General features: G+C 42.1%; 1 protein-coding gene across 3 annotated transcripts in view; it reads right to left on the bottom strand.

The window, feature by feature from the left end:
• Nucleotides 1-16,432: 16,432 nt before the first annotated feature.
• CNTN6 (contactin 6) overlaps nt 16,433-27,658 on the bottom strand; it is a 133,216-nt gene continuing 121,990 nt past the window's right edge. For all 3 annotated transcript variants that reach the window (XM_027640734.1, XM_027640735.1, XM_027640736.1), the window contains 7 exons: nt 26,175-26,245; nt 23,803-24,037; nt 23,183-23,298; nt 22,516-22,702; nt 19,224-19,336; nt 18,423-18,591; nt 16,433-17,764 (listed from right to left, as the gene is read on the bottom strand). In XM_027640734.1, coding sequence (XP_027496535.1) covers nt 17,664-17,764; nt 18,423-18,591; nt 19,224-19,336; nt 22,516-22,702; nt 23,183-23,298; nt 23,803-24,037; nt 26,175-26,245 — 992 coding nt within the window. In that variant the 3' untranslated portion in view covers nt 16,433-17,663. The remainder of the gene's footprint in view (nt 17,765-18,422; nt 18,592-19,223; nt 19,337-22,515; nt 22,703-23,182; nt 23,299-23,802; nt 24,038-26,174; nt 26,246-27,658) is intronic.

Raw genomic sequence — 27,658 nt, 5'->3', positions numbered from 1 at the left:
ACATTCCTGGAGCAGCAGAAGTCAGAAAGAGCATTCTGCAATCCCTTTCCCTGGGAATCACTTGACCTTTTGAAGCAGACACTGTCTGGGAATCTGCTGTTTCTCTTCAGGGCTCCATTTAGAAACAAACACTGCAAAAAGGTTGCAGCTTTACTGAAAAACCTTTGGTTTATTCACCCACTGAAAAACTGAACCTGCAACAGCAGCAAGAGACTCTGTAAACAGGCTGCAACAGGCCTTGCTGATGATTCCTGCTTACAACACCATCTGAAATTATTCTATCATGTTAAACTCACAAAAATCAGACAAAGCTTTGGTTAATTAAAATAAGTTGATTGCTTTTCATTTGCCGTTGGAGTGTTGACAGTTCCCTCATCTGTGGCACCTCCTGAACAGTTCACAGCAACATGACACAATAATTTCAACCAGGGTGAAGTGATTATGTGATCTAATTTAGGAGACAGTTGCATCCTGGGAAGGCAGATTATCAGACAAAATGGTGTGTCAGCTTCATTCACGAGAAAGGAGAATTCGAGAGATTATTTTGCCTTCAGATCTAATATCCCCTGTTCACAGTTAGTGACTGTATTTTCTTCTTGGTCACAGTTAATTTTCTTTCTGCATTTGACATATTTTCCTGGTTTTCAGAGAAATATCTTGTGTTATTCTGTTGAAATATCTTGTGTTATTCTGTTGAAATACCTTGTGTTATTCTATTGTCTATAAAACCAAGTTCTGTTTAAAGATAGTCCCTTGATTTCATTTATTTGTGTCTTCATCCAGTTCTACTTTTTTTCCCCAACGTATTTAGGGCTCAGTGTCTTAAGAGGCCTCTCCAGAACACTCAGATGGAAGTATCTGACAGCTCATTTTAGGCCTCTCTAAGCTAATCTTCTCCAGCCTGCACATCAGATCCCTGCTCATCCAGAACTCTTGGCTAACAGCCTGGATCAAGCCAGACCCTCTCTGGATTTAAGCTGTACAAAGACAACAAGAGTAGGAAGCACCCTTGGCGCACAAGAAATACCTTACTATGACGATCAGAATAGAAAATTAAGAATTATATGTTTCCACAGATCACTTTACTGATTAATTTACTGAATTATTTCAGCAGACCAAACTCCAAAGGGGGTGGTTTTGCTCAGTGTCCTCACTCTTATTACTTTTCTGCCCCTCACACTCACCATCTCACCCTCTTGCATTTGAGGTTGGATCAATATTAGCGGAAACCTGACCTGGCTGCCATTGAAACAACAGCAAAACTTGCTTTTTTTCTTGACTGGAAACACGACCAGGCTCAGATTTTTTTTTTTGTCTTTTAATTACCAGGAGGTTTTAAAGGTGAGCCTCGCTCTGTCTGGCTTCATTTAATCTGGGTGGTGACCTTTGCTGGTGCCCTCACAGCCGCATCTCAGAGCCTTGGGGTGCAGGGAGAGCTCTTTCCGTGAGGCCAGAGGAGCAAAGCCACAGCAGGATAAAACACCCAGCTCTGAAGATGTCCCCAAAACGACAAAGAGCACAACTAATTAGATTATTTTGTGCTTTTGAATCTTTTCAAGCGATTTGAGATCTGTTTTCCATCTCCCCTCCCTGGTGGTTTCTCTGAGCTCTACAACATCAGTGTGTTCTTTGTAGCTGCTGCTCCCCAGACTAAATTAAACCCTGGTGAACATGGCTAAGCCTGACTTTGATAATTCACTTGGGCAGCCTAATGTCTAACCTGAGCTGTGCTTTCTGTCCAGCATGCCTGGCATCCTCTCTGCTGTTTTCAATACACCTTCATATAATCACTGGTCCCAAAGAAAGGATTAATCTGCCATTTCTTAAGATTAATTCATCTTATTTAAATCCTTCTTCGATAAATATTTGAAATTAAGACAAATGTTACACATAAGGGATTTAATTAACAATGTGGTTTTAGTGTTCTTTCCCTTTCAGGTTGGGTTTGGTCTTTATACTTTCTGAAGTCCGGGGAGATTATTCGGTTTCTCTTGCAATCTTTTAATCTCTTCTGTATGAAATATTTAAACTTTCAACATGTAATAATTATGAGTAAGATCAAGATTGGAGCTTAGAGCAACTTAAGGGAAATTCTTTCATTTCAGCCTGTGATGGCCTGAGAGCATTAAAGTTACAAAATCAACATTCTCCTGTTTCCTTTAAGGCCATATCGTTGCTGCCCTTTTATATTGAAATATATATATTTTTTTTTTTTAATGTTCTTATCATATTTCAGACTCCCTGACTGAAAGATCTAAATTCTATCTGGTTGATTTGCCTATAAAATATGGTTCTTCAGGTTGTTTTATCTGAGCTGTGGGTTTAGGACTGACCTTAGGTCTTTGGGTTTCTTACTTGAGCAGGGGATAAGCAGCTGTGTCCTGTCTGTGGGCCTCACACAGCCTTCAACCAAACCATGGGAAAGATTCATTCCTGAATGGGAGAAAGTGTTGAGGGACAATGATCAGAGAAAGAATTAAAGTATCTATCTCAAACCTTCTCCAGTCCTAATCTTTTGAACATTTCGGAGAGCCCAGTTTTAAGTGGACTGTGACAGAGCACAGCAAATTCCATTGCAGATCTGAAAACAGAACTCAGGGCCTCAAAATCCCAGGACATCCCTCTCTTAAACCTGTCCATGGACTTGGCAGTGCTGGGTTAACAGCTGGACTCAAGGATCTTAAGGGTCTTTTTCAGCCTAAATGATTCTTTGTCCCCATTTTGAAATGGGCCAACAGTTGTGTCTAACAGGAATGGCTTTTCCTTTTCCTTTTCCTTTTCCTTTCCCTTGTTCCAGTTTTTCCTGAAAAAACCTCATTATGCCAAGACAAGGCTCCTCTGATGTTCCTTTTTATCACCTCAAAACTTTTTAAAGGCAAACCAGCTGTGGGTTGTTCCTTCAGGAGGAGCCTCCGTTATTGCAGCTCTGAGGCACAAACACATCATTGGCTTTACGTGCAGTTTTAGCTTCTTGTTTGTTCTCCTTTACCTTCCTTTCAAATTGGGGATGTAAAACCAGAAAATGTCTTCATTTGGCTTGTGTTGATTTCATCACTATGTGGGGCAAATTCTTCCCAGTTTTGTGGCTTCATTTTGTTTCTTAGTCAACATTATTTTACTGTTTGATCTTTTTTTAGTCGATGACAAAAGTGGCTTTGGTGACAATCTCTCTGTTCCTTATTGTATTCTGTTTAATACTTGTAACTCTGTGGCTTTACTGCAGTTGCCTCAGAAAATATGTGATGGACAAGGTACAGAACATTCAGGAGGCATTCCCTGTCCTGGTGGGGCCTTCTCCTCCCTGTGCCCACAGGAGCACAGGAGAAAAATGGGAAAAAAATGTCTAAAAGTTTCCTTTTTTTCCCTTTTTTTTGGTAAACTTTGTTTCTCCCTGCCTGGCAGGAGGGAGAAGCAGCTAATGTCTCCCTGCTGAAAGCATTAACTGATTGCATTGTTGCTTGAGCACAGCAGCTGTCCTTATACATTTAGACTCCCAGTGACAACAAAATTAAGGCAGCCTCCCCTTCTGTCAGGCAATAAAATGATTTTCTCAACTTCTTTATCTCTTCTGAGAACTTCTCAGTGCCTGCCTTTCTCTGGCTGCAGTGAGATGCTCCATCTGAACCCATCATAATGGAGGGGACCTTTTACTCAGTGTTTGCCAGAATGAAAAAAAACCCACCAAAATAATCCATATTCTGGCATGTCCTGAGGGCTGATTTCCTCCACTTTTCCATTTGCTTTGAGTTGGTTGGTGTGGGTGGGTGTTTAATCTCATTTATGCTCAGTAGTTGCCCATGGCTTTTGTGATTAAGTGGCTCTTGTTTTGCCCCTGGCACAGCTCAGTTCCCTGGCTGGCAGGAAGGAGGGTGCTGCTGCAAGGGCTTAACTCTTGAATTTTGGAGCCTGGGAGGGTTCTCCAGCCTTCTGTAGGATCACAAAACTAAATTAGCACCCAGAATTTTCTAGCAAGCTTTCTGTGTGTTGTCACTGTCCCTTGGCAGGTGAAGGCCTCCCAGGTGAGGGTTGGAGCCAAATTCCATCTTCTCTTGCTGTCCTCCAGGGCTGGATAACACCGAGGGGGCAACCAGGCTTTGGATGTCCTGCAGCAACTGGGCTGATCTTCTGCCACTGCTCCAGGCTCTGTTAAGATCCATCTCATCAGGCAATTCAGGGTTTCTGTCAGATATAGAGGAGACCAAGGGCAGCCCAGGACAGCCCTGAGCTCATAAACCTCCTCCAACAGCCCTGTGTTCCTTCTCAACAATTTTACACCTCTGTTTTTCGGGGCCAAGGGCTCCCTCTGACTCATTTGGGCAATTTAATTGTTCCATTTTGCCCTTTGTACAGCCAGTGATGTTCAGACATCCAGAAGTCCCACGTAGTTCCCCCTGCCGGGATCTTAGGATGACATGGAAGCACAACGGACTAAGAAAATAATTTTAAACTCAGTCTTTTCTACTTTCAGTGACCTATTTTGGATTCTTCTTTTGCAGCAGCCATCCCACCTGCAGTCAAAGAATTAGGAATTGAAGGTGTATCACCTCTGCTGAATAGCTGATTGCAGTATGAATATAGATCTATATTCTTCTGATTTTATGTGTACTTAAATTTAAAATGTATATTTAAATTTAAATATCTGTTGTTTTTAATGGCAGAATAACTCTTCAATCTTTTAATACCTTGTTTTGCCCAGAGCTGATTGTTTCTCTTCACATGCACTCGCCAGTTCCAGCTCAGTGTTCTAAAACCACCAACTCTAACTTAGAGACTGCAGGGTAAAAGGCTGCATCATCCAAATTTACCACAGCAGGATCCTTCACCTATTTTCTGAAACATTTAGTTTCATTTTTTCCTCTCCATCTGACCCTTGCAGCTCAGCATTGGTAATTAGCCCCCTGCTTCTTCCAGAGCTACTAAAAACCAGGGAAAAATAAATGTTTCCATTTGAAACCATTATTGCAGAGGCAGCGCCGTGGAACACTGGAGACTCACTCCTGATGGAAGGGCAATTTTCATAAAACCACACTCAGGCATTTGGGTTCAAGCTTCCAGAATTAAGAACAATATATTTTCTTTTCTTTTTCTTTTCTTTTTTTTTTTTTTTAATGAGAACTTGAGGCAGTGCCATTTCTGTGTTTCAGAGTATGAGCTCAGCTGTTAAAATCTCAGCTTGAGATGCTCTCGTCCTAAAATCCCTGATAGAAACCCCTCCAATCTGAAAGAATTAAAATTAGTATTAATGGAAGCAAAGAAAAAGCCTTTGGGAACATCACTTCTTCTCCAGTGGTACCCAAAGGAAATGATGTTTGTATGGGAGGATGCTCAAGCAAAGAATTGTTTTTTAGAAAATTGCTATTTGCAAAATAATTTAGCATCACACATAGTCCTAACAGTGCTTTTTGTAGGAGATCCAGCAACAAAATATCCTTCCATTTTCTCCATATTATGCCACTCAAATCAAACTCGAAGTTGAAAGAGTCCAGGAAAAGCTCAGATCAGCTGCTCTGAGCTTTCTGCACACAGATACGATGAAGTAGATATTTCATTAAATCACTAAATACCAAAATCAACCCAGAATTTACCAAAACCTTCCAGGAAATATTGCACCTTGTAACTCGGACTCTGCTGCTCTGCTTCCTGTTCCATCTATGGATTTAAATTTAAATCCTATTTTCTTCCTCCTGCAAGGGACATATTAGAACAGATGTTATTGACTGTTAGAGCCTAATCCTGCAATGACACCACGTTCAACTCATCCCATTTTCTTATGGAATTTGATGGTTTTCTTTAAGCTTCAGCTGCTTTGTGTCACCCAGCTGTTTAAGGAGCTCAGCCTTTCATTCAGTCCAAGAGAATTCCTGAACAGGCAGGATTGAGGGCTTGGAGGCCCAGAAAGCCCCACATATCTAAATGTCAAGATTGTTGCCTGTTTTGTGTGACAACTGTGATGTTTTTAATGTGTTCACCCAGAAATAAGGGGGGGTGTTCAGGGATGGTGAGGAGGAGCAGCACAGCCAGAGCTGGGGGTGGATTTTTGGAGGGTACTGAAATGACAACCAGAAAATCATGATAGGGCAGCTCTACTGGGACGAAAGGCTGAGAGAACTGGGATTGTTCAGCCTGGAGAAGGGAACCTTTGGGATGACCTGTTTGTGGCCTTCCAGGAGCTGAAGGAAGATGGAAGAAAGATGGAGAGAGACTATTTACAAGGGCCTGGAGTGAAAGGACAAAGGGGAATGGCTTCAAACTGACAAAGGGCAGGGTTAGAGAGGATGTTGGGAAGGAATTCTTGGCTGTGAGGGTTGGGGAGGCCCTGGCACAGGTTGCCCAGAGAAGCTGTGACTGCCCCATCCCTGGGAGTGTCCAAGGCCAGGTTGGACGGGGCTTGGAGAAACCTGGGCTGGTGGAAGGTGCCCCTGCCCATGGCAGGGGGTAGACTGGATGGGCTTTAAGGTCCCTTCCAACCCAACCCATTCTTACAGTGTCCGCTGGTTTAGCTTGAAGGCTCCAACTTCCCCTTTCTCCCACCTCTCTCACATTTGTGATTTTCAGAGATGAATCAGTAGTGTTGTCTCTGTGTATTTGAGTTCCCCTCCTCCTCTGAAGGTTTTATTTACTCCCCTCTTGACTCGATGCCACTCTGCTTCAGAAATTCTCCTCAACTTTGACTTCTCCTGCAGCACAAAGGCAACCTGAGGGCCCTTAAATCCACCATTAAAATGTTTATTTTCATGCCTTTCCAAGCCCCTGGAAATACATATTATACTACATGGCATTGTTGTAAATACCATTTCTCTTAATGCAATGATCTCAGCCTAATCTTCCAAGGGTGTGAATATGCTTAAAGAGATGGATGCTAAGGAAATTAAAATGAGCTAAGAGAAGATGCTTCATAACCCTAGAAATATTGCAAGCATTATTTAAAGCAGTTAATATTTTTACAGCCTCGTGAATGCTAATCTCTGGGAAATCTCAGGTACCAAATATAGTTTTAATTCTCAATTTTAGTTATCACAAACTGGAACTGTAAATTAATTTCAGCACTATAAAAAGTAATAGAGACGTTTATTTTCTTAAGCAATCTGGCTTATTCAGCTGCAGACTAGAGCTGAATTAATGGTCCTGCTATGCTGAATGCAAAATTAGTGATAATGGGAAATGCATGTAATGATAATATCTGCTGGAAGAGTTATAATGCTGGAGCCCAAATTTTTCTCATTAATATACTCCATTACTATTAAAAAATGATACTCAGCTTCCTATCTGGCACTTGAGTGCTTTTATGGTGAGTTTTTTTATAAAATATGGCCCCTTTTGCAGTATCAGTACAACATGAGTGGGCTTCAATCTTTTGGGGGGTGTGTTAAGTGTAGAATTATGGTGCCTGTTGTATTTCCATAATCCAAAGTCAGGATAAGATAAAACCTTGAAAAAGTCACTGGGTGTGGCTCCAAACTTCAGTCTGGAGAGATGGAAGGAGGTGCTAAATTGGAAAAAGTAGAGATCCACAGCAGATCAATAACAGCACCCTGCTTCCCTCATCCCAGAAGAGAATTTCCTGGATTACAGATTGAGGGTTTATGTGGATCTGGACGAACGTGTACAAGAGACAAGAAGCAGTCCAGAAAAGTGCATGAGGAGACTGAAAATGTGATCAAGAAAGAAAGTGAGAAGACTTAGAGACTATGAGAGATACACATGGAGCTGTGAGAAGGAGAAGTGGTTTCCTGTGTTGGATCCTGCTGTGCATCAGAAACCAGAGAAAAACCTTTTAATTTTATATTTTATTGTATTTATTCTGTCTGTTATATTCCCTGTGAGTGATAGGGTATTGCCAAGGAGATTTATTGCTTGGTTTCTCTCCCTAACAGAAGCATCTCCCAAGACTTTTGCAGTCCCTTGGCTCGCTCAGAGTTTGTTATGAAGGAGTTTTAGTGCAATAAATGTTTTTCTCTAAATGTAGCTCTGACAACTGCACGGAACAGGAGTGTCCAAGTGTGGTGGGAGGTGTTGGACCTGCAGGAGGAGGTGGGATGAGTAGCCCAGTTCCTCCCAGCAGGCCCCCATGGTGAGCTGAGCCCTTTGTGCTCAAAGGTTATTTTTGAGCTGTTCCAAACGTGAATCGCTCTGAGCTCGTGGCATTAAACAAAAGTCAGAGCAAAGAGCAGAGCAAGAGCAAACTGATCCTCCAGCATTAAAGGTGACCAGCTTTAATGTGAGAGCATGCAGAGAACTACAGAGTCATTTGAGGAAAAGGTCTCCAAGATCATCGAGTCCAGCTTTGGATCCCCACCTTGTCACCCAGCCCAGAGCTCTGAGTGCCACGTTCAGTCATTCCTTGGACACCTTCAACACCAGGTTCCAGTTCACAAATACTCTCTGCCAGAAAAATTCTGCCAAGCCACTGAGGTTCACAAGGCTTTGAAAATTTCTCCTAAAGTCTGACTCATAAAATAAACCTCATTAAAAAAAATCCTCCTCCAGTCGTTCCTTGAATACCGGGTTCCAGTTCCTTGGACACCTCCAGGGATGGGGACTCCACCACCTCCCTGGGAAGCCCCTTCCAATACCTGATAACCCCTTCCATGGAGAAATTCCTCCTGATTTCCAGCCTGGACCTCTTCTGGGGCAGCTTGAAGCTGTTTCTTCTTGTCCTGTTCCTTGATCCCTGGGAGTAGAGCCCGATCTCCCCCTGGCCACAACCTCCTGTCAGGTTATTTTGACCAGATCCAGGGAGAATGCTGGGGAGACTGGGATGGAGAGGAGGGCATCAACCTGCTGTGGTGGTGGCACCTTCTTCTGCCTAGAACACAGTGGCTTCCAAAGGTTTTTATACCTCAAGGTGGTTTTGTGGCGAACATGAAATATTTTGTGTTCTGCAGTGTTTATTTTGTTTTCTTTGCTTTGGACTAACGAGCCTGAGCCAGAAAACCATGCAGGCAAAATCAGTATGCACAGTGCAAGCATCAACTTAAATCTACAAAGTTGCAGTGGGCTATATAAAGATTTATTAATCAAAACATTTGCAAAATATTGACTGTGTGTGTGCGCTGTTAGGCCTGAGAGATCATCTCCAAAGTAAAGCTTGAATTAATCACTTCTTCTCATCCATTAATCTTGGAAGAATTAAAAAAAAAAAAAAATTCGTAGGAGATGTTTGTGGATAATTTTCTAAGTGTGTTTTTGGTAATTTCATTCTCTAATTGAAAATTATTTCCTCTCAACAGTTGTCGTGTAGAGCTCAGAAACAACAGCTTGGGGTAATCAGCCAAAACGTGGCTCATGGAACAAATGGGGGTTTGGTGATTCCTGGCTCCTCCCAAATCCCTGGAGGGTGAACCCGGGACCTGAAGCTCCCAAGGGACCAACCAGAACCACAAAATCACATTTTGATACCTCTTTTGGCTCAGACAGCCCTGTGAACACAAATCTGGGGAAATCTGGTCAGGAGGATCTGGCAGTGCCTGTTCCCTGCACAAATGCAGTTGGAGCACGAGAGTAAAGAAGAAGAAAATGTGTTATTGTTGGGGAAAAAAAACCCCCATGTTTTAGTATCCAACCAAAGAAAAGTTCTCACTTTTCTTTTTTAAATTATGTTTTGTTTAAAATGTCTGTCTTGCATTAGCTGAATGAAAAATATTATGGAAAAACATTAATTAATTAAATTCATTAATTAAAGCATGCAGTGATAGGACAAGAGGGATTGGCTTCAAACTACCAGAGGGCAGAGTTAGATGGGATATTGGGAAGGAATTCCTGGCTGTGAGGGTGGGGAGGCCCTGGCACAGGTTGCCCAGAGAAGCAAATGGAGGCTTTGAATGGAAAAATATGCAAATCTCTGGGTGTTTTAGTTCACATAGACCTCACAAACTATGCCATAAAAGTCAAGTATCTCCCATAAAGTGGCCTATGATGCAGTTCCCATCCTCTGAGGGCTGGGAGAAGCCCATGGATCCAGCCTCCTGCCCACCCTGAACGATGCTGAAAGCCCTGATGTTGTACTGATTAAAAAGCAGTGGCATCATTTGGACTTTAGTTATTTATTTTATTTTATTTTTAATTTGTACTTATTTTTAACTTTAATTTCTTTAAGTGCCAAGGAATTGCCAGCCCAGCCCAGAGTGCCAATGAGTCAATAAGTGCTGGCAGGCTTATTTGACTTAAAGTTTGTGAAGTGCCACAGAGCAGCCCTGCTGTAGTTGATGGCTTTAATCTTAAAAAAAAAATAAATAAAAAGAATCAATTTGTAGCGCTGGCATGATGGGGAGCAACAGCCATGATTTTATTTCAGATGTGCTTTTTAGTGCCTTTATGAGGAGGTTTTATAAACAAGGTTTTAAAGTGCAAGGCGTGTTGTTATTTTATTTCCTCCCGACAACTAATAAGTGAGAGAGCCAGGGATGTATTTATAGCTGGATGTGTTTATGGAAGGAATCTTCCAGCCACTGGAGGAAGGAACACACATCTCCTAATGCAGAGGAATGATTGGGAGCTCCTACTTAGGAATGTGGTGCCAGAGCTGAATTAGACAAATTATTATAGCAATGTCTGCTCTACACTACCTGCTACTGCAGAATCACTCTCATGATTTTCAGTCTCAGGCAGAGAGGAAAAATAAGAAATGTGGTGCTATTTTCATTGCACAGCTCTCTATTTTCTGCTCCCCATATATACATATATATAAATATATTTGTGAGTGTATATATATATTTATATAAATATATATGTAAAGCTCAGTTACTATCTTTTTTTTTTTTTTTTTTTTTTTACTTTTATTCTTAATTTTATTCTTGCCAAGGGTGGGCAGGTAAAGCTGCAGGAGATGTTTGTGCCCCTCCCACTGGGTACCACTTCAGAGCTGTGCATTCATTCCTTGGAGACAGAAATCCCTTATGAGGAAAGGAGTGAAAATGCAAATCCAGAAACCCAAACTATTCTCTGCATTAAATCCATCACTTCATGGAATAAACTTCACCTTTTGCCAAAAATAAAATAGGTACAGAACACAGTTCTCTCTTCTAACATATAATTGTGATACTTGGGAGAGAAGTGTGTGTATATTAGACAGGAGCAAAGGCCTATTTTAGGAGTCAGACTTTAAGGGAAATTTTCAAAGCCTTGTAAAACTCAGTGGCCTGGCAGAATTATTCTGTTAGAGAATATTTGTGAACTAGAGAGTGTGGGTTTACAGACCTTCTCTATAAAGCTATTTATCCATCTATAAGAATTTTACTTTATATATTTCACTAGATAATGCAAATATGCAAATATATATATATATAAAAATGTAATAATACTGACTTATAAACTGCCTGCAGAACAGATTACAGGAAATAAGAGTAAAAATGTCTCATCCTCCAGACAGGAAACTGTGATTCTTTGATGGGTGGTGGGAAGGATCTGGTTTCTCACTCCAGTATTTGTTGAAAAGTGGGATTTGCTTGTCCAGGGTGGCCTGTTGGGACAGTTCAACCAAGACAACAGCTAAGAGCTGATGAGTTGCAATTAGTCAAATGTTTTAGGGTCAAGGAGTTCTTTCCTTAATTTAGGAAAATGTTGGAAGAGCCATGATAAAGGGCTGTTGTATCCACTTCCTGGCACTGCAAAGCCATGTCAGCACCTCCCAGAGGAGCCAGGAAAAGCTCCAACTGCAGGAGCACATTCCCTAAAACAGCAAATAAACTCAGCATTCCATCCTTTGGGACCCTGGGCTACCCTGAGCCCTCCCTGAGAGCCCAACTGCAGCTCCCAAGGCCTTGCTGGGTGAAGGGGACAGTGCCAGCAGCTTTGGGAGCAGCGATGAGCTCTGAAAAACGTGTTCACCCACTGGAGTGAGGAGAAGGAGCATCAGGATAATCCTCCTCTTCAAAATTCAAATGTCTGACTGCCTTTTTACCAGCCCAGCCATCCAGCTGCTACTTGGCTAAGGCTGGGGGATTTAACCCAGGCAGGGTAATTCCATAGGGGTTAAGCCTTGTAACTACTTTGCTCTGCTCTGCATCAGCATTTGTCTCCTACTTTTCTCTGCTGGAAGCAGGAATACAAAAAAAGTACTTCCAGCTCAGCCACTGGATGATTTTTATCAGCTCATTTTAGTCAATAAAGAAAGAAGTCAATCACTCCTGGAAAATAGCACTTTCCAGAGCTGTATAAACCCAGGCAGTACAATCACAGGATAAATCAATAACTGCATTAATCAATAGGATGTAAACTGCTGATCTCTGTGGATAAATTGTACTGGTGTAAGAAGGCTTTCAAATAAATTCTGAGCCCACTCAAACAGCACAGGCTTTAAATCTACTGAGGGCAGTGGGACCCGGGAAAGATTTGTGCTGTTTCTCTTTAAAATCTCTGGGATAGCAAAGCTGCAGAATAATGTAATTAAATCATGTTAGTAATGCTCACACACTCACACACAAAGTTTACTGCAGTGAGAGCTCCAGAAAATATCCTTTCGCTCAAATCTGCCTGGAACAGGAGGTTTCTGGGATTGTGTGGCACCTCTGGAGGAAAAGGCAGGATGAATAAAGTGGTGAGACACTGGCACAGGTTGCCCAGAGATCCCTGGAAGTGTCCAAGGCCAGGTTGGACGGGGCTTGGAGCAACCTGGGCTAGTGGAAGGTGTCCCTGCCCATGGCAGGAGGTGCAACAAGATCATCATTAAGGTTCCTTCCAACCCAAACTACTCTGTGATTCTATGATTTCTGTGATTTCTGTGATTTCTATGAAGAGGAAGGAGTGCCCAGAGAAAAGAAGGGAAAGCTGAGCTGCCACCTGGTTATCTTACAGCCCCAAGAGCTGTAGGAGGTTTTGCATCTCCAGGCACCTCCTTTTCTTACAAAACCTCCACCAAACCATCTCAATTTTCATTTAACATGTCACCATAACATAGTCCAAAGCAGGGCCTTGGGACACAGGGCTTGTAAGGGAAAAATCAGGCTATGTCTGAGGAGATGGGACTCCTGGCACCAGGCTGTCCCTCTGCTCCAGCTGTGCTGCCCTGGGAATGTGGCTGGAAAACCAGCACAAGGAGGTAAAAGAGGGAAATGATTCTGGAAAATTTGTGTTGGACTTTTCACTGAGAGTCTGAGCGTGTTGTGCAGAAAGAAGGAGGTGATGAAAGCCATGGAGTTGTGCCCAACACGAGTGGGAATGCAACAGGGATGGGCACAGGTGGTGGGGATGGGCTGAAGGGAGGTTTCAAGCTTTAGTGCAATAATTAATAGATGTGCTCTGAGCAGGTCAGGGTCACAGCAGCCCTTTCTGGCAGAGCAGGGACCAGAGCCAGGCACGACAGGGCCTTAATTAACCTGGCCCACCTCCCACACCAGCTGTGGGAAGCTGGATTTACTCAAGTGCCACAATTCCAGAGCCTTAAATGTCTTATAAAAAACTTCTGGTGTCCTTTTTTGCTTCAGAATTGCTCCAATTTGTCCTCTAAGGATGATAAACGTTCGTAGCTGGTTTTCAGTACTGAAATATATTGGTCTTACAGAATAGATTAAGTAAAGAAACAATACATAACAGTGTGATTAATATGACATTTTAATTGCTACATCAGGCATATTTTCAAGTATTAAGTCCTGGGAACTGATAAAAAAAGTTCATATTAAAAAAAATCAGAATGATTGAAGCCGTTTAGAGGCCCTTGCTGGACCATGCTGTCAAAATGTCCAACTGACCTTTTCCTCGTGGTAAATTTGTCCAAGGGAGATTTTATACAAGCTATTTTAATTTGATTTCCCCACCCTTCCCCCTGGTTTTTGGATTAGATAATGGTCAGAGCAAGAGAAATGTCAAATCCTTACATATACTCTGCAAATGGCCAGGGGCCATTCTGTATGAAGTCTCTGCAACTTTATTTAAATTTTTAGAGACATTTCTGAATGCATCATTTGCCACTCTTTCACATTTTCAGTTTGGAACAATCCTGGAAGTGTTTCCCTCCACTAACTCCTGGTCAGGAGCAGAAGGTGGCACGTAGGGATTGTCCCAGCTCAGTGGAGGTGGGATGGGTCACTCCCTGGCACCAGCAATGCACAGACCATGGGCAGTGCCTGTTTCTACCCAAGCTGTGCTTTGGAGAGCTCCTCATCCTTTGGAACAGTACAACAGTCCCCTGTTGGTATCCTCAATCCACACTCACCCAAAGGCAAACACAGCCTTGGATTTTAGGAAGGAATTCTTCCCTGGGAGGGTGGGGAGGCCCTGGCACAGGATCCCAGAGAAGCTGCGGCTGCCCCATCCCTGCAAGTGTCCAAGGCCAGGTTGAACAGGGCTTGGAGCAAGCTGGGCTAGTGGAAGGTGTCCCTGCCCATGGCAGGGGGTGGCACTGGGTAAACTTTACAGTCCCTTCCACCCCAAAACAATCTATTATTCCATTTTATTGTGGCTACACCTACACAGGCACCTGAGACGTCAGATTTGGGAGCCCTGAGATGCAGCAGCTTTTTGCCACTTCAAGGGAAATTGTGAGGGATGACCCTTGGAGGGGATGAAAACCACGGGTTTATTCAGAACAGGACAAGTTCTGCCTTATCTTTTCACCAGGTAGAAAGCAAAGAGTTGGAAATATGTTCCCTGAAGAGACAAAAACCCACGGAGGGGCTTGAGGAGGGAGCTGAGATCCCCCGAACCTCTCTGAGCAGGTGAGTTCTCCCCTCCACACAGACCCTGCAAATCACCAGGGGAGAAATATCTGTGACTGAGGTGCATTCACATATTAATACAATCTTTTTCCACATTTACAACCCATTTATTCTTAAGTGTGATTTAGAGCTCGGTGTCAAGTCATCACCAGGGCAGAATTCCAACGACCCGCTGGAAACACAGGGAGTTTCTGCACTTCAGGATAATGTTGATTTAGGGGCTGGTGCAATAGCCCACATGGGCTATTTTATTTAGTTTCTTGCCATTCCTATTCAAAAATTGCCCTATAAAACAGGGAGAAGGCGTTAAATAAAGTTTAAACGCTCATAAATCTCAAAGAAACATCGTGTTTGGAGTGAAGGGAAACGTTTGGATAGACTCAAAATTGCTTTTTTCATGGAGAAATATTTTGTTGATGTGTTAAATTTAAAAGGAGAATCTCTGACTGTGAGTTTCTTTCATTTTTTGATACTTTGCTTAGGTTATCAAAAGAAAATAGGTATTACTGTTCCAGCTCTTTGAAAATTTTGGCTGTAATTTGATCCGGTGCTTCTGAAGTGTGGTGATTTTAGACCTGATGCCTCTAAAATCTGGTAGAACTGGGCCCAAGTTCTCCTAATTTGAGTGGAGTGTTTAATTCATCTTCCTGGTTGCTAAAAATCAGGAGCACTGCAGAGTTTTTTGTTTGACTTCTTCCACAGTTTTCATTTTGTCTTCTGGTTTTAGGGGATTTATGCTGTTCCTATTTCTGCAGTTTTTCCTGCAACTGTGAGTGACAAACCCACTTTTTGACCCTTTTTCTTTCTTTTTAATGAATGCTACCAGCCATCTGAACTCTTCCAGCATCAGCTGCTTTAATAACATTTTCACATGACAAGGAGAGCTGGAATTCCACTGCTTTGGGCAGCTCAGACTCAGTTTTGTCCTGGTGAGGCATCAAAAAAGAACTGGGGAGCTGAAGGGAAGAAAATGAACCTGCACAAGTTAGAGGGGTACAAGGATTTAGGGAGGATGGGCTGACATTATATCGATATTTAAAGGGTATTTTAAAAATATAAATAAATATAAAGATATTTATACAAATATAAATATCAATTTTAAATATAAATATTTAAAAAATTCTCCTAAAGAATGTTTGGAATTCCTCTCCTGAGGCAGAATATTCACTTGGAAGGCCTTTTGAGGGGAGTTCAGCAAGGGAAGATCTTCACTCATATTCGTGGTGTTCCTCTATTATTCCTTCCTTTCCAAAGGGCTGCTCCCATGGGAGTAAAAAAACAAGCCTGATGTAGAAATGATGAAGTTAAAGAGCCTGATTTGGCTCCTCCAGAGTAGAAAAGAACCTCAGTGCTGCTCACAGGACTGAGCACAGATCTGAAGAAGCGATTCATTGTTTGCTTCCACCGCCAGGAAAAAATGTTTTTACTTCATTAAGGTGTTACCAGGATTTTTAGTGCCACATCCACTTCTTTCTAAACCATTCTCTCCTTCTGAAAAAGCTGTGTTAAACCTCTCCCTAATAACTCCTGTGATTATCATCTTCGCAGAAATCCCAGAGGACAGGCTTCTAAAAGTGGCGTTTTATTTCCAGAGCCTCCCGGTAATTAAGCATCTCTCAGACCTTCTGTATTCAGCTGCATGGAACTGCTCTGCAGAAAATCTCTTTTCACTTGAATAAAAAGATGTTTTGTGTAAACTTAACAGAAGAATTTCAGTTCTCTTATGAAATACAAGAGTTTTAGGCTCAGTTTAATGAAGGAAAATAAAGTGTACTCTTTGCTTAATGGACACAAGGAGGTCTGTGAGTGAACAAAGGTCCTGCTGGAGACCTGTTGGGAAGGAGTGATATAAAAAGCTCTTTTAAACTCAAACAAATAATTGTCACCTCTATAAAATTCTTTATTGAGTTCAGTGCGGGGATTATTGAACATCATCAGGTGTAAGTGATCTTTAAGGTCCCTTCCAACCCAAAGCATTCTGTAATTCTATGGTTCTATGAAGTAATATTTGCTTCCTGTGGTTTTGCAATGTTTTTATCATTTTTGATTTTATTTTATGCTATTCTCCCTGGAAGTCCAACTTAAGGGGTCTGTGAGTGATTATAGAATCCTAAAATGGTTTGGGTTGGAGGGGACCTTAAAGAGATACCAAAGTTTTGGCAGCTCCCTCTAGGAATTGACATTTTAGACTCTCTCCCTGTCAATTTGGCCTCCCACGCCCATGGATAAGAAATATATTTATTATGCAGTTTGAATAATTATCATGTACAGATGAACCTCTTTTCTTTTACTCATTCATGTGCTTGGACATCACCACCCCCATTCAAAGAGATTCTTTTAAAAAATATTGGGAGGGAGGGTTAGGGTGTTATAAAAGGAGGTGTCATTCAGGTCTGGTTCAAGGCTTGCTGATGCCACAGAATTACTTTCTCTGGAATTCAATGGGCTTTGGGTTGGTACATTTGACTCTTTTTATTCAAGTTTCCCTTTTCTGTAGAAAATAGTCCAAATAATACATTTTACAACACCCTCTCTAATCCAGACGAGTGTAAAAAGTAAACAAATAGCTTTTATTTAATTGAAAATTGTTTTGGTTTTTTTTTAACAGGTTACATTGAAGAACAGGAGATAAATAATATCCACATCACAAGAAACTGCAACTCTCTTCTTCCCTCAGTTCTAGCAGCTTAGCACAGCCTTTCATGTTTGACACACCATTAAATGGGGTTTCAATAAGAACTACTTGTAAAAAATTTGAGACCACCCTCCTTGTAATCCCAAATTACCTTTGGCACCGCTCCATTTAATTAATGAACGTACATTTATCCTGTAATTTCAAAGCTTATTTTTAAAAATTCATGTCACACTGATAATAGTTCCTTAATGACAGACCACTTGTACCTCCCTCCCCCAGCCCCAGTTGGTTCTTTACCAGGAATGTTGGTCATGGTATTAAGAGAAAATCTACAGGTTTTATTGTTAAAAGTCCGTGGCTGAGCTTTGCTTTAATCATCAAGGAAAAGGGGTTACAAGAACAGAACTCAACAGCAGGATCCCAGATGCCAATATATGGTTTAGCCTTTGGGATGCTTTTGTTGCTCCAGAGCTTAAACCTGTAGAAACAGAAGCAGACAGAGGTAAATTAGTGTCAAAAATTACTTTTTATTATGCATTCTGACATAACTATAATAATTGTCCTATTTTCAAAATGAAACATCAACCACAAATATTATTTTTATTTATTTATTTATTAAGTTGGAGCAGCACTTCCATGGAGTGGGGGTTTGAATTATCTTCAGTAATGAATATTTGCTTTTAGGAGGGGCTTGTTGCAAAACTAACTCTTATAAATATATATATATATATAAAATTTAAAAATGCTCCATTTTTCATGAAGAATAAGGTATTTCTGAGAGCAAAGGTTGGATCTTGGGCCACTCCACCCCAGTCATGGAGCAGGGCTGGGCTTCTCTGTCCCAGCAGAGCTCCAGAGCTGTGTGAAAGCTGCAGCTTTGACTTCTCATTTGGCAAGAAATCTTATTTCTGTGTCCTTCCCTGAGCACTACGGGCAAGGGGAGATGGAGAACCACACCAAAACCAAGGTGTTGTGCAAAATAACTTCTCCTCCACTGAATCTCAGAGTATCAGAGACTCACCAGGAGGGAGGACACCTCTGGCCATGGGAAGGTTGTTAATCTGTTGTACTTGGAGGCACAGATTTCTTCTTATGCAACAGCATTCAGAGAGGGAAAAAAAAAATGTCTCACTTACTTGATATTTTTGGAATCCTAATTTCCTCGCTGCTGCTGCCATCCCCACCATCACTGACTGTTCTGATTTCTATGAGATAATCTTCTTCAAACGGGACCAGAAGTTCAGCTGAAGTGTTGTTTGTCTCCAGGATATGTGCTTTGCTGTGTCTGTTTTGTCTATACAAAATCTAAGGAGAAGTGGAGTGGAAAACAAGAGTTATTTAATTTATTTTTAAGTTTTAATGTTGGTTTTGGCTTTGTTTGGTTTTTTTTGCTTGAGAGATTCTTCTGTCGTGTCCTGAATTTTTCAGAGCACTTTCAGCATCCTGAAGAGCATTAAAAGCAATGTAGAATATGGAAATATATTCTGTAGGATTTTTGGTGGATACCACAACAGGCATTTACCCCAAATTTCATAGAATCCCATAGAATCACAGAGTGGTTTGGGTTGGAAAGGACCTTAATGATGATCTTTTTGCATCCCCTGGAATGGGCAGGGACACCTTCCACCAGCCCAGGTTGCTCCAAGCCCTGTCCAACCTGGCCTTGGACACTTCCAGGGAAGAGACATCCCCAATTTCTCCCAGCAGAGCCTGTGTTTGCTCAGAGGGACCTTCTTAAAATTAGGATTGGGAAATCCTTATCCAATACACTTGTGCTCTTCTGTAAATATGGAATTTGGACACACCTTTAAGCAAGACTTCACTCTGCTACAACTTTTTTATCCAGAACTCATCTGACAGCTCAAGAACTGCAAATCTCTGTTTTTACCTCTATTATAAACAACTTGCCTGATTAATGAGGTAAAGAACTGACTTACTTTGTAGCCCAACACCTCTGACTCGTTCTCCATTGTCTTCACATGTTCCCAGTTCAAGCAGATTTTGGAATTTGTCAGCTTCCAGGCAATGTTTGCTGGGGGTTGACTTGGTGCTTTAAAAGAAAAAGATGCTGATAATCACAAGATACAAGCAAATATTAATTTGATGGTGTAGTTGAGTGAGCTGCTGACATGAGAGAAGCAAATGCATGGAGGATTCAAACCTAAAAGAGTGAAAACCCCACTTTCCAGTCCATCATTGCTCTTGAGTTACTCAGAATAAAGATCTATTCATAGCACAGAACCACTTACTGGGAGGATTCATTTTCAAAATTAGGAACAGCCTGAGAGTGTCTGACAGTTCAAGTTATATTTGATGGATTTGGTTGAAGTAAAATGTTGTTCTTGTCTGTATTTTAATATACAAGAGGGTGTTTTGCTTTGTGGGTCTCAGTAAAAGCTCCAGCTGAGAGCAAACAAGATTTTCATCAGCCATGAGGTTACAAAGAGCTGCACATTAAAGCCTCCACCTGATCCAGCAGGAAACATTGTAGGATTTTATAAATTCTCAGCACAATGGGCTGAGAGGAGCTTTTCAAAGGCTTTTTGTGCCTAAGTGCCAGGGCTTTGAAAATTTGCCTACAAGAGCCTGAAATCCCGGGTGAACATGGGAGGTGGAAACTGTGCCTTTGAGCTGCAGCTCAGGTTTGGAACATCATCATCTCCTGCTTTGTGGTGTGTCCTCCCGGACCTGCCAGGGAGGAGGGTGGCACTGGGGGGGGAATGGGGTTACAGGAGATAAGGAGTTGAACGGAATTAAAATAGGGGGAGAGATTTGGAGAAACACATTCTGGGCATCCCAGCCCTGACTCCAAAATGCTCAACTTCTGGGATCGTTCTCTTCTCCCTGGGGTTCCTATAGTTGGTGATTAATGGATGCAACTTAGAAAACACTGTTTGTTTGGGAACATTTCACAATTTCTTTCATTTCCCATGGACATAAAATAAATTGGTGGAGCCTGCTGGTTCATATCTCTCTGCCTCGTGATGGTAGAGAAGTTTAGTCCATCCCGCTGGAAGGGAAAGGAGCTCCCAGGTGAGTATCTGTGGATGTCCTTCCATCAGCCACACTGCCAGTGGGGGACAAAGATTCCTTTTCTTTTTGAGGGCATTTATATCCATTCACATAGATAAAATAACAAATTTGTTTAAATGTTGCTTCAAACCTCTTTGATTGGTTTCAGCAAATGTTTTGTATAAGGAATTGGAGAGCAAAATAATCACAAGAGGTAAAGAATGTCAGATGTCTCATTGTGCTCTGAAAAGTCTTGAAATGACTCCAAAAATAGGGGAATACTGCCTTGGTCAAAACTCTTTAGCATAGAAATTTAAAAACATCTTAATTCGTGGTCTTTGGGCTGAAAAACCACCACAGGAGGAATTTCAAAACAAAATTACCTGTTGTTTTTTTTTTAAGCCAGGAAACAGAATAAGTGGTAAAACAGCACTTCCCCAAATCCACAGTAATATCCTCAAACAGAACCACAGCAAACAGGTCTAAGATTAGCAGATCATTTCCTCAATTAATTTCTTGTAATCAACATCATCAAGGAATAATAGAAGTGTCAAGTATCTGCTCAAGTTTATTAAGTTAATGAAGTTCCTCTCACGGTTTAGGTTACACTTGGCTTTATTGCTGCACTGAGCTGAGCTTTATCCAGGCAAAGCATCTCTAATATCTGTAAAATATAGATATATTACACGAATATATATATATATATTTGTAAAGAAAAAGGAAAAGCAAAGGAATTTCTGAACTCCACAAGTAAAGAAGCAGAAGAGAACAGCTCCTAATGGAGCTGTGTGTCCATGGAAGGACATCAATTCCACTTGCCTAAGTAGTTTTAACTTAAACCAGGATGTCAACTTAGACCTCAAATTGATCTTAGATAAGTATGTTTCAATCAGAATTGCACCTCTCTGGCAAGAAGGATCATTTCAGCTTTGCTTAGTCTCTGCAATAATGGGCTGCAGAGAATGTTGGGATCCTGGAGGCTGAGCAGGAAGACAGAGCTATTACTTTGGAGCTCCATCTCCTGCTGCAGATGCACATTGTTTGTATTCTCCTGACATATTATCTCATATTGAAAGTGCTTGCATCTCACAGAGACAGAGCTTAAAAATTTAATCTATATATTTAAATATTAAAAAGGTTATTTTGACTTTAATTTTTAAATGAACCATTAGCACGAGCCTGAATTTGACAGCAGATAAAGTCGATGTAAAACAAAAGCAAATTTATCCCTTCTATGTCTTGTCATTCCAATGCCTTGTCTTTAACTTGTCTTTTTTATGCACAGAGGAATAGAGAGAAAAAATTCCAGAGGTGAGTTTATTTTCACTGAGAAATGGACTGTGAGAAGATTCATAAAATAATAGAATTTTTTGGGTTGGAAGAGACCTTAAAGACCATCTCATTCCACCCCCTGCCATGGGCAGAGACACCTCCCACTATCCCAGGCTGCTCCAAGCCCTGTCCAACCTGGCCTTGGACACTTCCAAGGATAAATTCTCTTTGAGTCCTTAAGAAATATCTTCTCTGACTTTATTTGGATTTATTTTATTTGCATTAAAGATGTTTTTGTGGTAATTAAAAGTCAATTAATTCATTTTACAAGTTGTTTCTTGCCCTGCACTTGGAGTAATAGTCTGGAACAGCACATAGACAAAAGGAAAACTGGTGAAAGCTGGGAGAACTATTTCTCTTTCATGCAAAAGGGCTGATCAATTGTTTGCTGGGGAAACACAGTCCAAGGAAAAAAACCCAGCATGTGGTTTTGTTTCTACAGTTGCAGAAAATTTTTAAAAAATAATGACTAAATGGCATTTATATGAATTTATCCCTTCTGCTGCCCTTTTTAGTGCAGTTTAGAGGTCTCAAAAAAAACTCTGTATTTGGAGCATTCAAAAGTTTTCTTTGAAAAACCCAAGCCAACATATTCTCACACCCAAATTTATTGTTCGACCTGTGGAACATCTTTTCTTTATGGACTCTGCATGACTTTGAAATCCCTGAAAGCAAGTCTCCTCTATCCCAACGGAAACAGAAATCCTTCCAGATGGAAGGACAAGAGGAAACCCATTTCTCAGCCACAGATTTTGTTGTTTAATTTTAGGATGAAGTTTGGGATCCAATTTTCTTTGATATTGAAACGTTTGATGGAGATGAGCTGAAATGTCACCGCCACACCTGGGAGTTTGGGACACTCATTTTACCAATTAAAGTACTCACGTGATTTTTTGGTGGTGACATTCACTGGGGGGCTGGAGGGCCCTGTCCCTGCAGTGTTGTAAGCTCTGACTGTTGTAAAGTACAATGTGTTGGCTCTCAATCCCGTGATGTTTTTGGCTGTTACATTCCCGCTGACTCTGACTTTCCCGGCTGTGCTTTCCTTGGGGTCGTCTGTCCAATATAAAACCTGGAAAGTGAAGACAAAGACCAGGCAAGTCATTGTTTCCCAGCAATTGGAGGTGTGGCTGGGAAGCAGACGTGATGACAAGGAAGATTTCAAGGAATACAGGACCTTTTGTACTCAAAACTAGCAGGGTATAAAACCTGATGGATACCTGAGCACCCCTTGGTCCTCAGAAAACATTATGGATTTGGGAGAGGAGCTCTGATTTGGGAATCAAGAGGAAGTCCTTCTATAGTATCCCTCACAATGGGATACTAAACTTCAATTAATCTTGAAGTTTTCATTTATGTGACAGAAGTTCTGGGCCAGAGCTGCAGCCCCAGGCTGGAAATGCTCCTGATTATCTCAGGTGAGACGTTACTACTGAGAGTCAGGGGAAGAGCTTCACTGTCCATCGGCTTGGAAGCAAGAGATGAAGGACCAGAATGCCAAGGTGGCCAGGACAGGGCCACGTGTGAGGGGTCAGCCCCAGCCCAGGCTCACCTCATAGCCCAGCACCCTGCCCGTGTGCCGGTTCCACGCCAGGGGCTGCCAGGACACCTCCACCTCCGCCGCCGACACGCTCAGCGCCGACACCACCACGGGAGCAGTCTGAGGCTCTGGGACATGGGGAGAACACAGCTGGTGGGACATGGGTGGTGTTAAAGGGAGGGAGAGTCAATACAACAGGAAGAGGTGTTGGGGAGCAGCAGGCAGAGGCTCGGGAAGCCTGGTGTAATCTCTACTTACCGTGGAACATCGACAAAACCTGGTTTTAAAATTGGTGTTTATCCCTGCTGGGACAGATTTTCAGAGGAGATGAAAATCAGCTGACTGAGTGGTCTGAAAAATGAGACCCTCTGAGAGCTGCACCTTTGAAGGTCTCCTGATTTTCCCAGCCCACTCAGCAGGAGCACCCTGGGGACAAATCATTGAAACATGCCCTCTGCTGAGAATGATCCTGAAAATCTGCCCCTTGCTTTTTTTACTTCCATTTCCCATCTTCTGTTTCATGTCTCTTGTCAATATTCAATGAGCAGGTTTAAACAGGTTCCTTAAATCCCTGATCACGTCTGGGACCCACTGGTGCTACAGAACCATTATTAATTAGAGTAACACATTACCATCTTCTCCTGAGTAGATGATGGATACGGAGCTCAGGGTCCCTTCTCCCTCGTTGTTGTAGACACCAACTTTCACTTCAAAAGGAGACAGAGGTGTGATGCTCTCGTTCCTATAAACATATTTGCTGGATTCCACTGAGGCCACGGCTGCTTTTGTCCAGGTGCCAGAGCCCAGAGGCCGGAACATGACGATGTAGCCAAAACCTTCCCCGTTCTGGAGTTCCTCCGAAACTGGCTGCGGTGACGAGGTGGGCAGTCAATAAATGTTTGCAATTATACACTGTTTTAACTGAGTCTTCGTTCTCTGACTATATTTCCCCGGTATTGATTTAGCTGACTGTGCCTCAGAGAAGATAATAATGTTTGCTCCATCAGTCAATGTAATATTGAAACAAAAATCAAAATTATAAATCTATCGAGGCAATCAATCCAGAAACAAAAGATCTGATCAGCTCCTTTAAAGTGATTCTCTTTCAGGCATGAAGTTTGCAAAATTAAAAGCATTTTACTCAGTACAAGTTGAAGCTGGAAGTTTTTTCCCCCCCCCCCAAAGGAGTATAGGAATGCTAATTTTAAATAAATTATTTTAGAGGCAAAAAAGAATTGGGAAAGGAGCAAATGTATGCACAGAAATATGTGTCAGCTGTATAATTACTGCATATGAGTACAGTACTTATGTCATTTCTTTTAGCAAAGAGAAAGTCTCAAGTGCAGGGCCACATTCTTATTTAAGTTTTTAGAACAGAAATGTTACTGCAAGTCAACATGGCAAAATTAATGTTTCTATTAATAAAACCTCATGTCAAGATATGTAGGAATATCTCATGCTGAACAGGCAATTACATCAACACCGTGTCCAGCATGAGCTTCATTGTTTGCATGGGATAAAAATACTTCACATTGGCTTCTCAAAGCAAGAGAATATTTATGAAACAAAGCCAGCAGAGTTTCTCAGTAAAACTTCATTTATTTCAGATGCTTGCATCAGAGTGAGGGGCATGGAAAAGCAGGTATGGAAAATGGTGCAAAAAGAGAGGAAGACAGAGGGGCAGAGTCTGGTTTTTGTCTCCAACCCCTTCTCCTTCAGAGAAACTCCTGGGAGCAGGAATGGGGTAAGAACATGGGAGAAAAAACATCAGGAAATACCTCAGCAGTTTTCAGAGCAATTATTTTATTCTTTTCTCCATAATTTCCTTCTAATTCTAATAACAACTCACATGCAACACATGTGTCTTTCCTTAAGTGTTTTACAAACTTTAATTTCCCCAATATGCTCTTTTCCATCTCTTTTCCAGCCCTGAGAGAGTTAAGTGTGAGGGAGGATGGTGCCCTGGGGATTTATAAGAGTTCAAGCTACTTTCTAGAGCATTTAATTTGTTTCTGAGGCTTCTGTGACCTCGGATTTAATCAAGATGCTTAGTGAGTGCATCACAGAAAGCTGAGAGTCGTGTTCAGTGTTGTTAGCTGGGCATAATTAGTATTTCTTCTGACTATTTTTCGTGACACACTATGGAGTCCAACAGGATAATTTGATTGAGATCTCTCAGGCTGTTTTTTGATTTTCATGTTCTTCTGCTCCCAAAGAGTAAATCAGTAGAGGAGAAAATGGGAAAAAAAAAAGAGTGAAAGACGTAGATGGAGGAGAACTTAATCCAGGAGAAGTGAAGTTTCACTGTTTGCACCGTGTGGGGAGGGGAAAACATTGGCAGTGACATTTATCTAGTGGGGATTATTTTTTCTTTTGATCTGATTTTTTTCTGTTTGACCAAGCACCTGCCCCATCAGCTCACAGAGACTGCCTGCCTTCATCCCCACTCCTGTGGGAGCTGCTGGGTGGCTGGACAAGGAGGGTTCCTTCCCACACCACTCACTTTCCACCCTCTGAAATGACCTGTGATCACCCTTTGCAACTTGTATGGTATTAAAGGTTCTGAAAATGTGTATTCTTTCCTCTCACTGGAGTGCTGGAGAATTAAAGGGCTCATCTCCTTTAACACATAATAGGATATGTCTTGTCAGCACAGTGTTCCAGAATGGGAAACATGTAAACAAAAGTAGGAAAAATGTAAATGCAGAAAATGGCCAAGCAGATTAGTGTGTTAAGCACCTCCTGTACAATGGAGATAAGAGGGTTATACAGACTTCTAAACATCTTTACAACATGCCTCTTAAACTGTTTATTTTTATAAATTGTTGGCTGTAACGCAGCAAACTTGCTGTACATCTTACAGGCTGCTTTCTCTCCACATGCAGGGGGAAATCCAAGCTCAGCCACAGCCAGTGACCAAAAAAGCCTTTGGATTTCAGCAGGGCTGTGATTTCACCCACGGATTCTCCCCCATTAGCCAGTTTAGGTTAATTGAGCTAATTACCTCCCATGTGATGACCAGCTCGGAGCGGCTCCCTCCTCCTCCACCGATGTTTGCTGGTGCCACCACAGGAACTGGAGGAGAAAAGATGTTGGTGCTTGTGACTGGTTCCCCAAGGCTCAGGACTGGGGCCGGTCCTGTTTAATATCTTTATAGATGATCTGGTTCCCCAAGGTTTAGGACTGGGGCCAGTCCTGTTTAATAACTTTATGGATGATCTGGTTCCCCAAGGCTCAGGATTGGGGCTGGTCCTGTTTAATAACTTTATGGATGATCTGGACAAAGGGGTTGAATGCACCCTCAGTGATTCACAGGTGGCACTAAGCTGGGTGGGAGTGTTACTCTGCTGGAGGGCAGGAAGGCTCTGCAGAGGGATCTGGACAGGTTGGATCCATGGGATGAGATCAGTGGTCTGAGGTTCCACAAGGTACAGCACTTGCACCCCAGCAGCCCCATGGAGCACCCCAGGCTCAGGGAAGAGAGAGTGGAAAGCTGGGAAAGGACCAGGTGGGGGTGCTGGTCACCAGAAGCTGAACATGAGCCCAGATGGGCAAGAAGGCCAATGGCACCTGGCCTGGATCAGGAATTGTGTGGCAGCAGGCCCAGGGCAGGGATTGTCCCTCTGTGCTGAGGCCACACCTCAGTGCTGTGCTCTGGACAAGGTGGTGATCACTCAAAGGTTGGACTGGATGATCCTGGAGGTCTTTCCAGCTGGATGATCAGAGCCTTTCCCAGCTCACATGCAGCTATTCCACCTTACAACAGGTAGAACAGGGATTCTACTGCATAACAGCCTGTTTTAAATGAACTGAAATTATGTTTACACATTTTCAAGTTTCTAAGGCTGAAGCCACAGATGTATTTGATACATGAGTACCCTGGTTCAAAAAATTAATTAAAGAAGCTTGGAGCATCAAGTATCTGACATTATTATGCCTCATCAACTAATTGGCAAAATGATGTTCCATTCAGACTGTAGCTGCAACACTACTGATTTACTAATTATGCATTTGTTCGGTAAACACGTTGTTGGAGCAATATATTAATTTTTTTTAATTGGCTGGATGCTTTTCTTAGGAAATTCAAAGCTCACACTTTGCTTTTTCCTTCTCCTGAGACTGTAAGTGACACAAAGTTGGTTATTTAGAGCTTGATGTCCCCAGCACTGCCCCAGGTGTTTGGCACCAGAGGTACAGGCTTGAGATCAGGCTCTGTGTTGGTGTTGGAGGCTGAAGGGGCTTCTCATCACTCCAAAGGCTCTTGGTGGAGGGACAAACAGACTCTCAGCATTTCCTGCCTCTTGCTCTTCCCTGGGAGAGTTCAAGCCCAGGGTGGATGGAGCTCTGAGCAACCTGGGCTGGTGAGAGGTGTCCCTGCCCATGGCAGGGGGTTGGAACTGGATGATCTTTAAGGTCCCTTCCAACCCAAACCATGATATGATTTTGTGATTCTATGATATCATGTTTATTTTCACCTGCTAGAGAAGT

Source organism: Corapipo altera, unplaced genomic scaffold, assembly GCF_003945725.1.
Source record: "Corapipo altera isolate COAL_440 unplaced genomic scaffold, ASM394572v1 55, whole genome shotgun sequence".
Lineage (NCBI taxonomy): Eukaryota > Metazoa > Chordata > Aves > Passeriformes > Pipridae > Corapipo > Corapipo altera.
The sequence above is the reverse complement of the archived record's forward strand: the minus strand, read 5'-3'. Positions and strand labels throughout refer to the sequence as shown.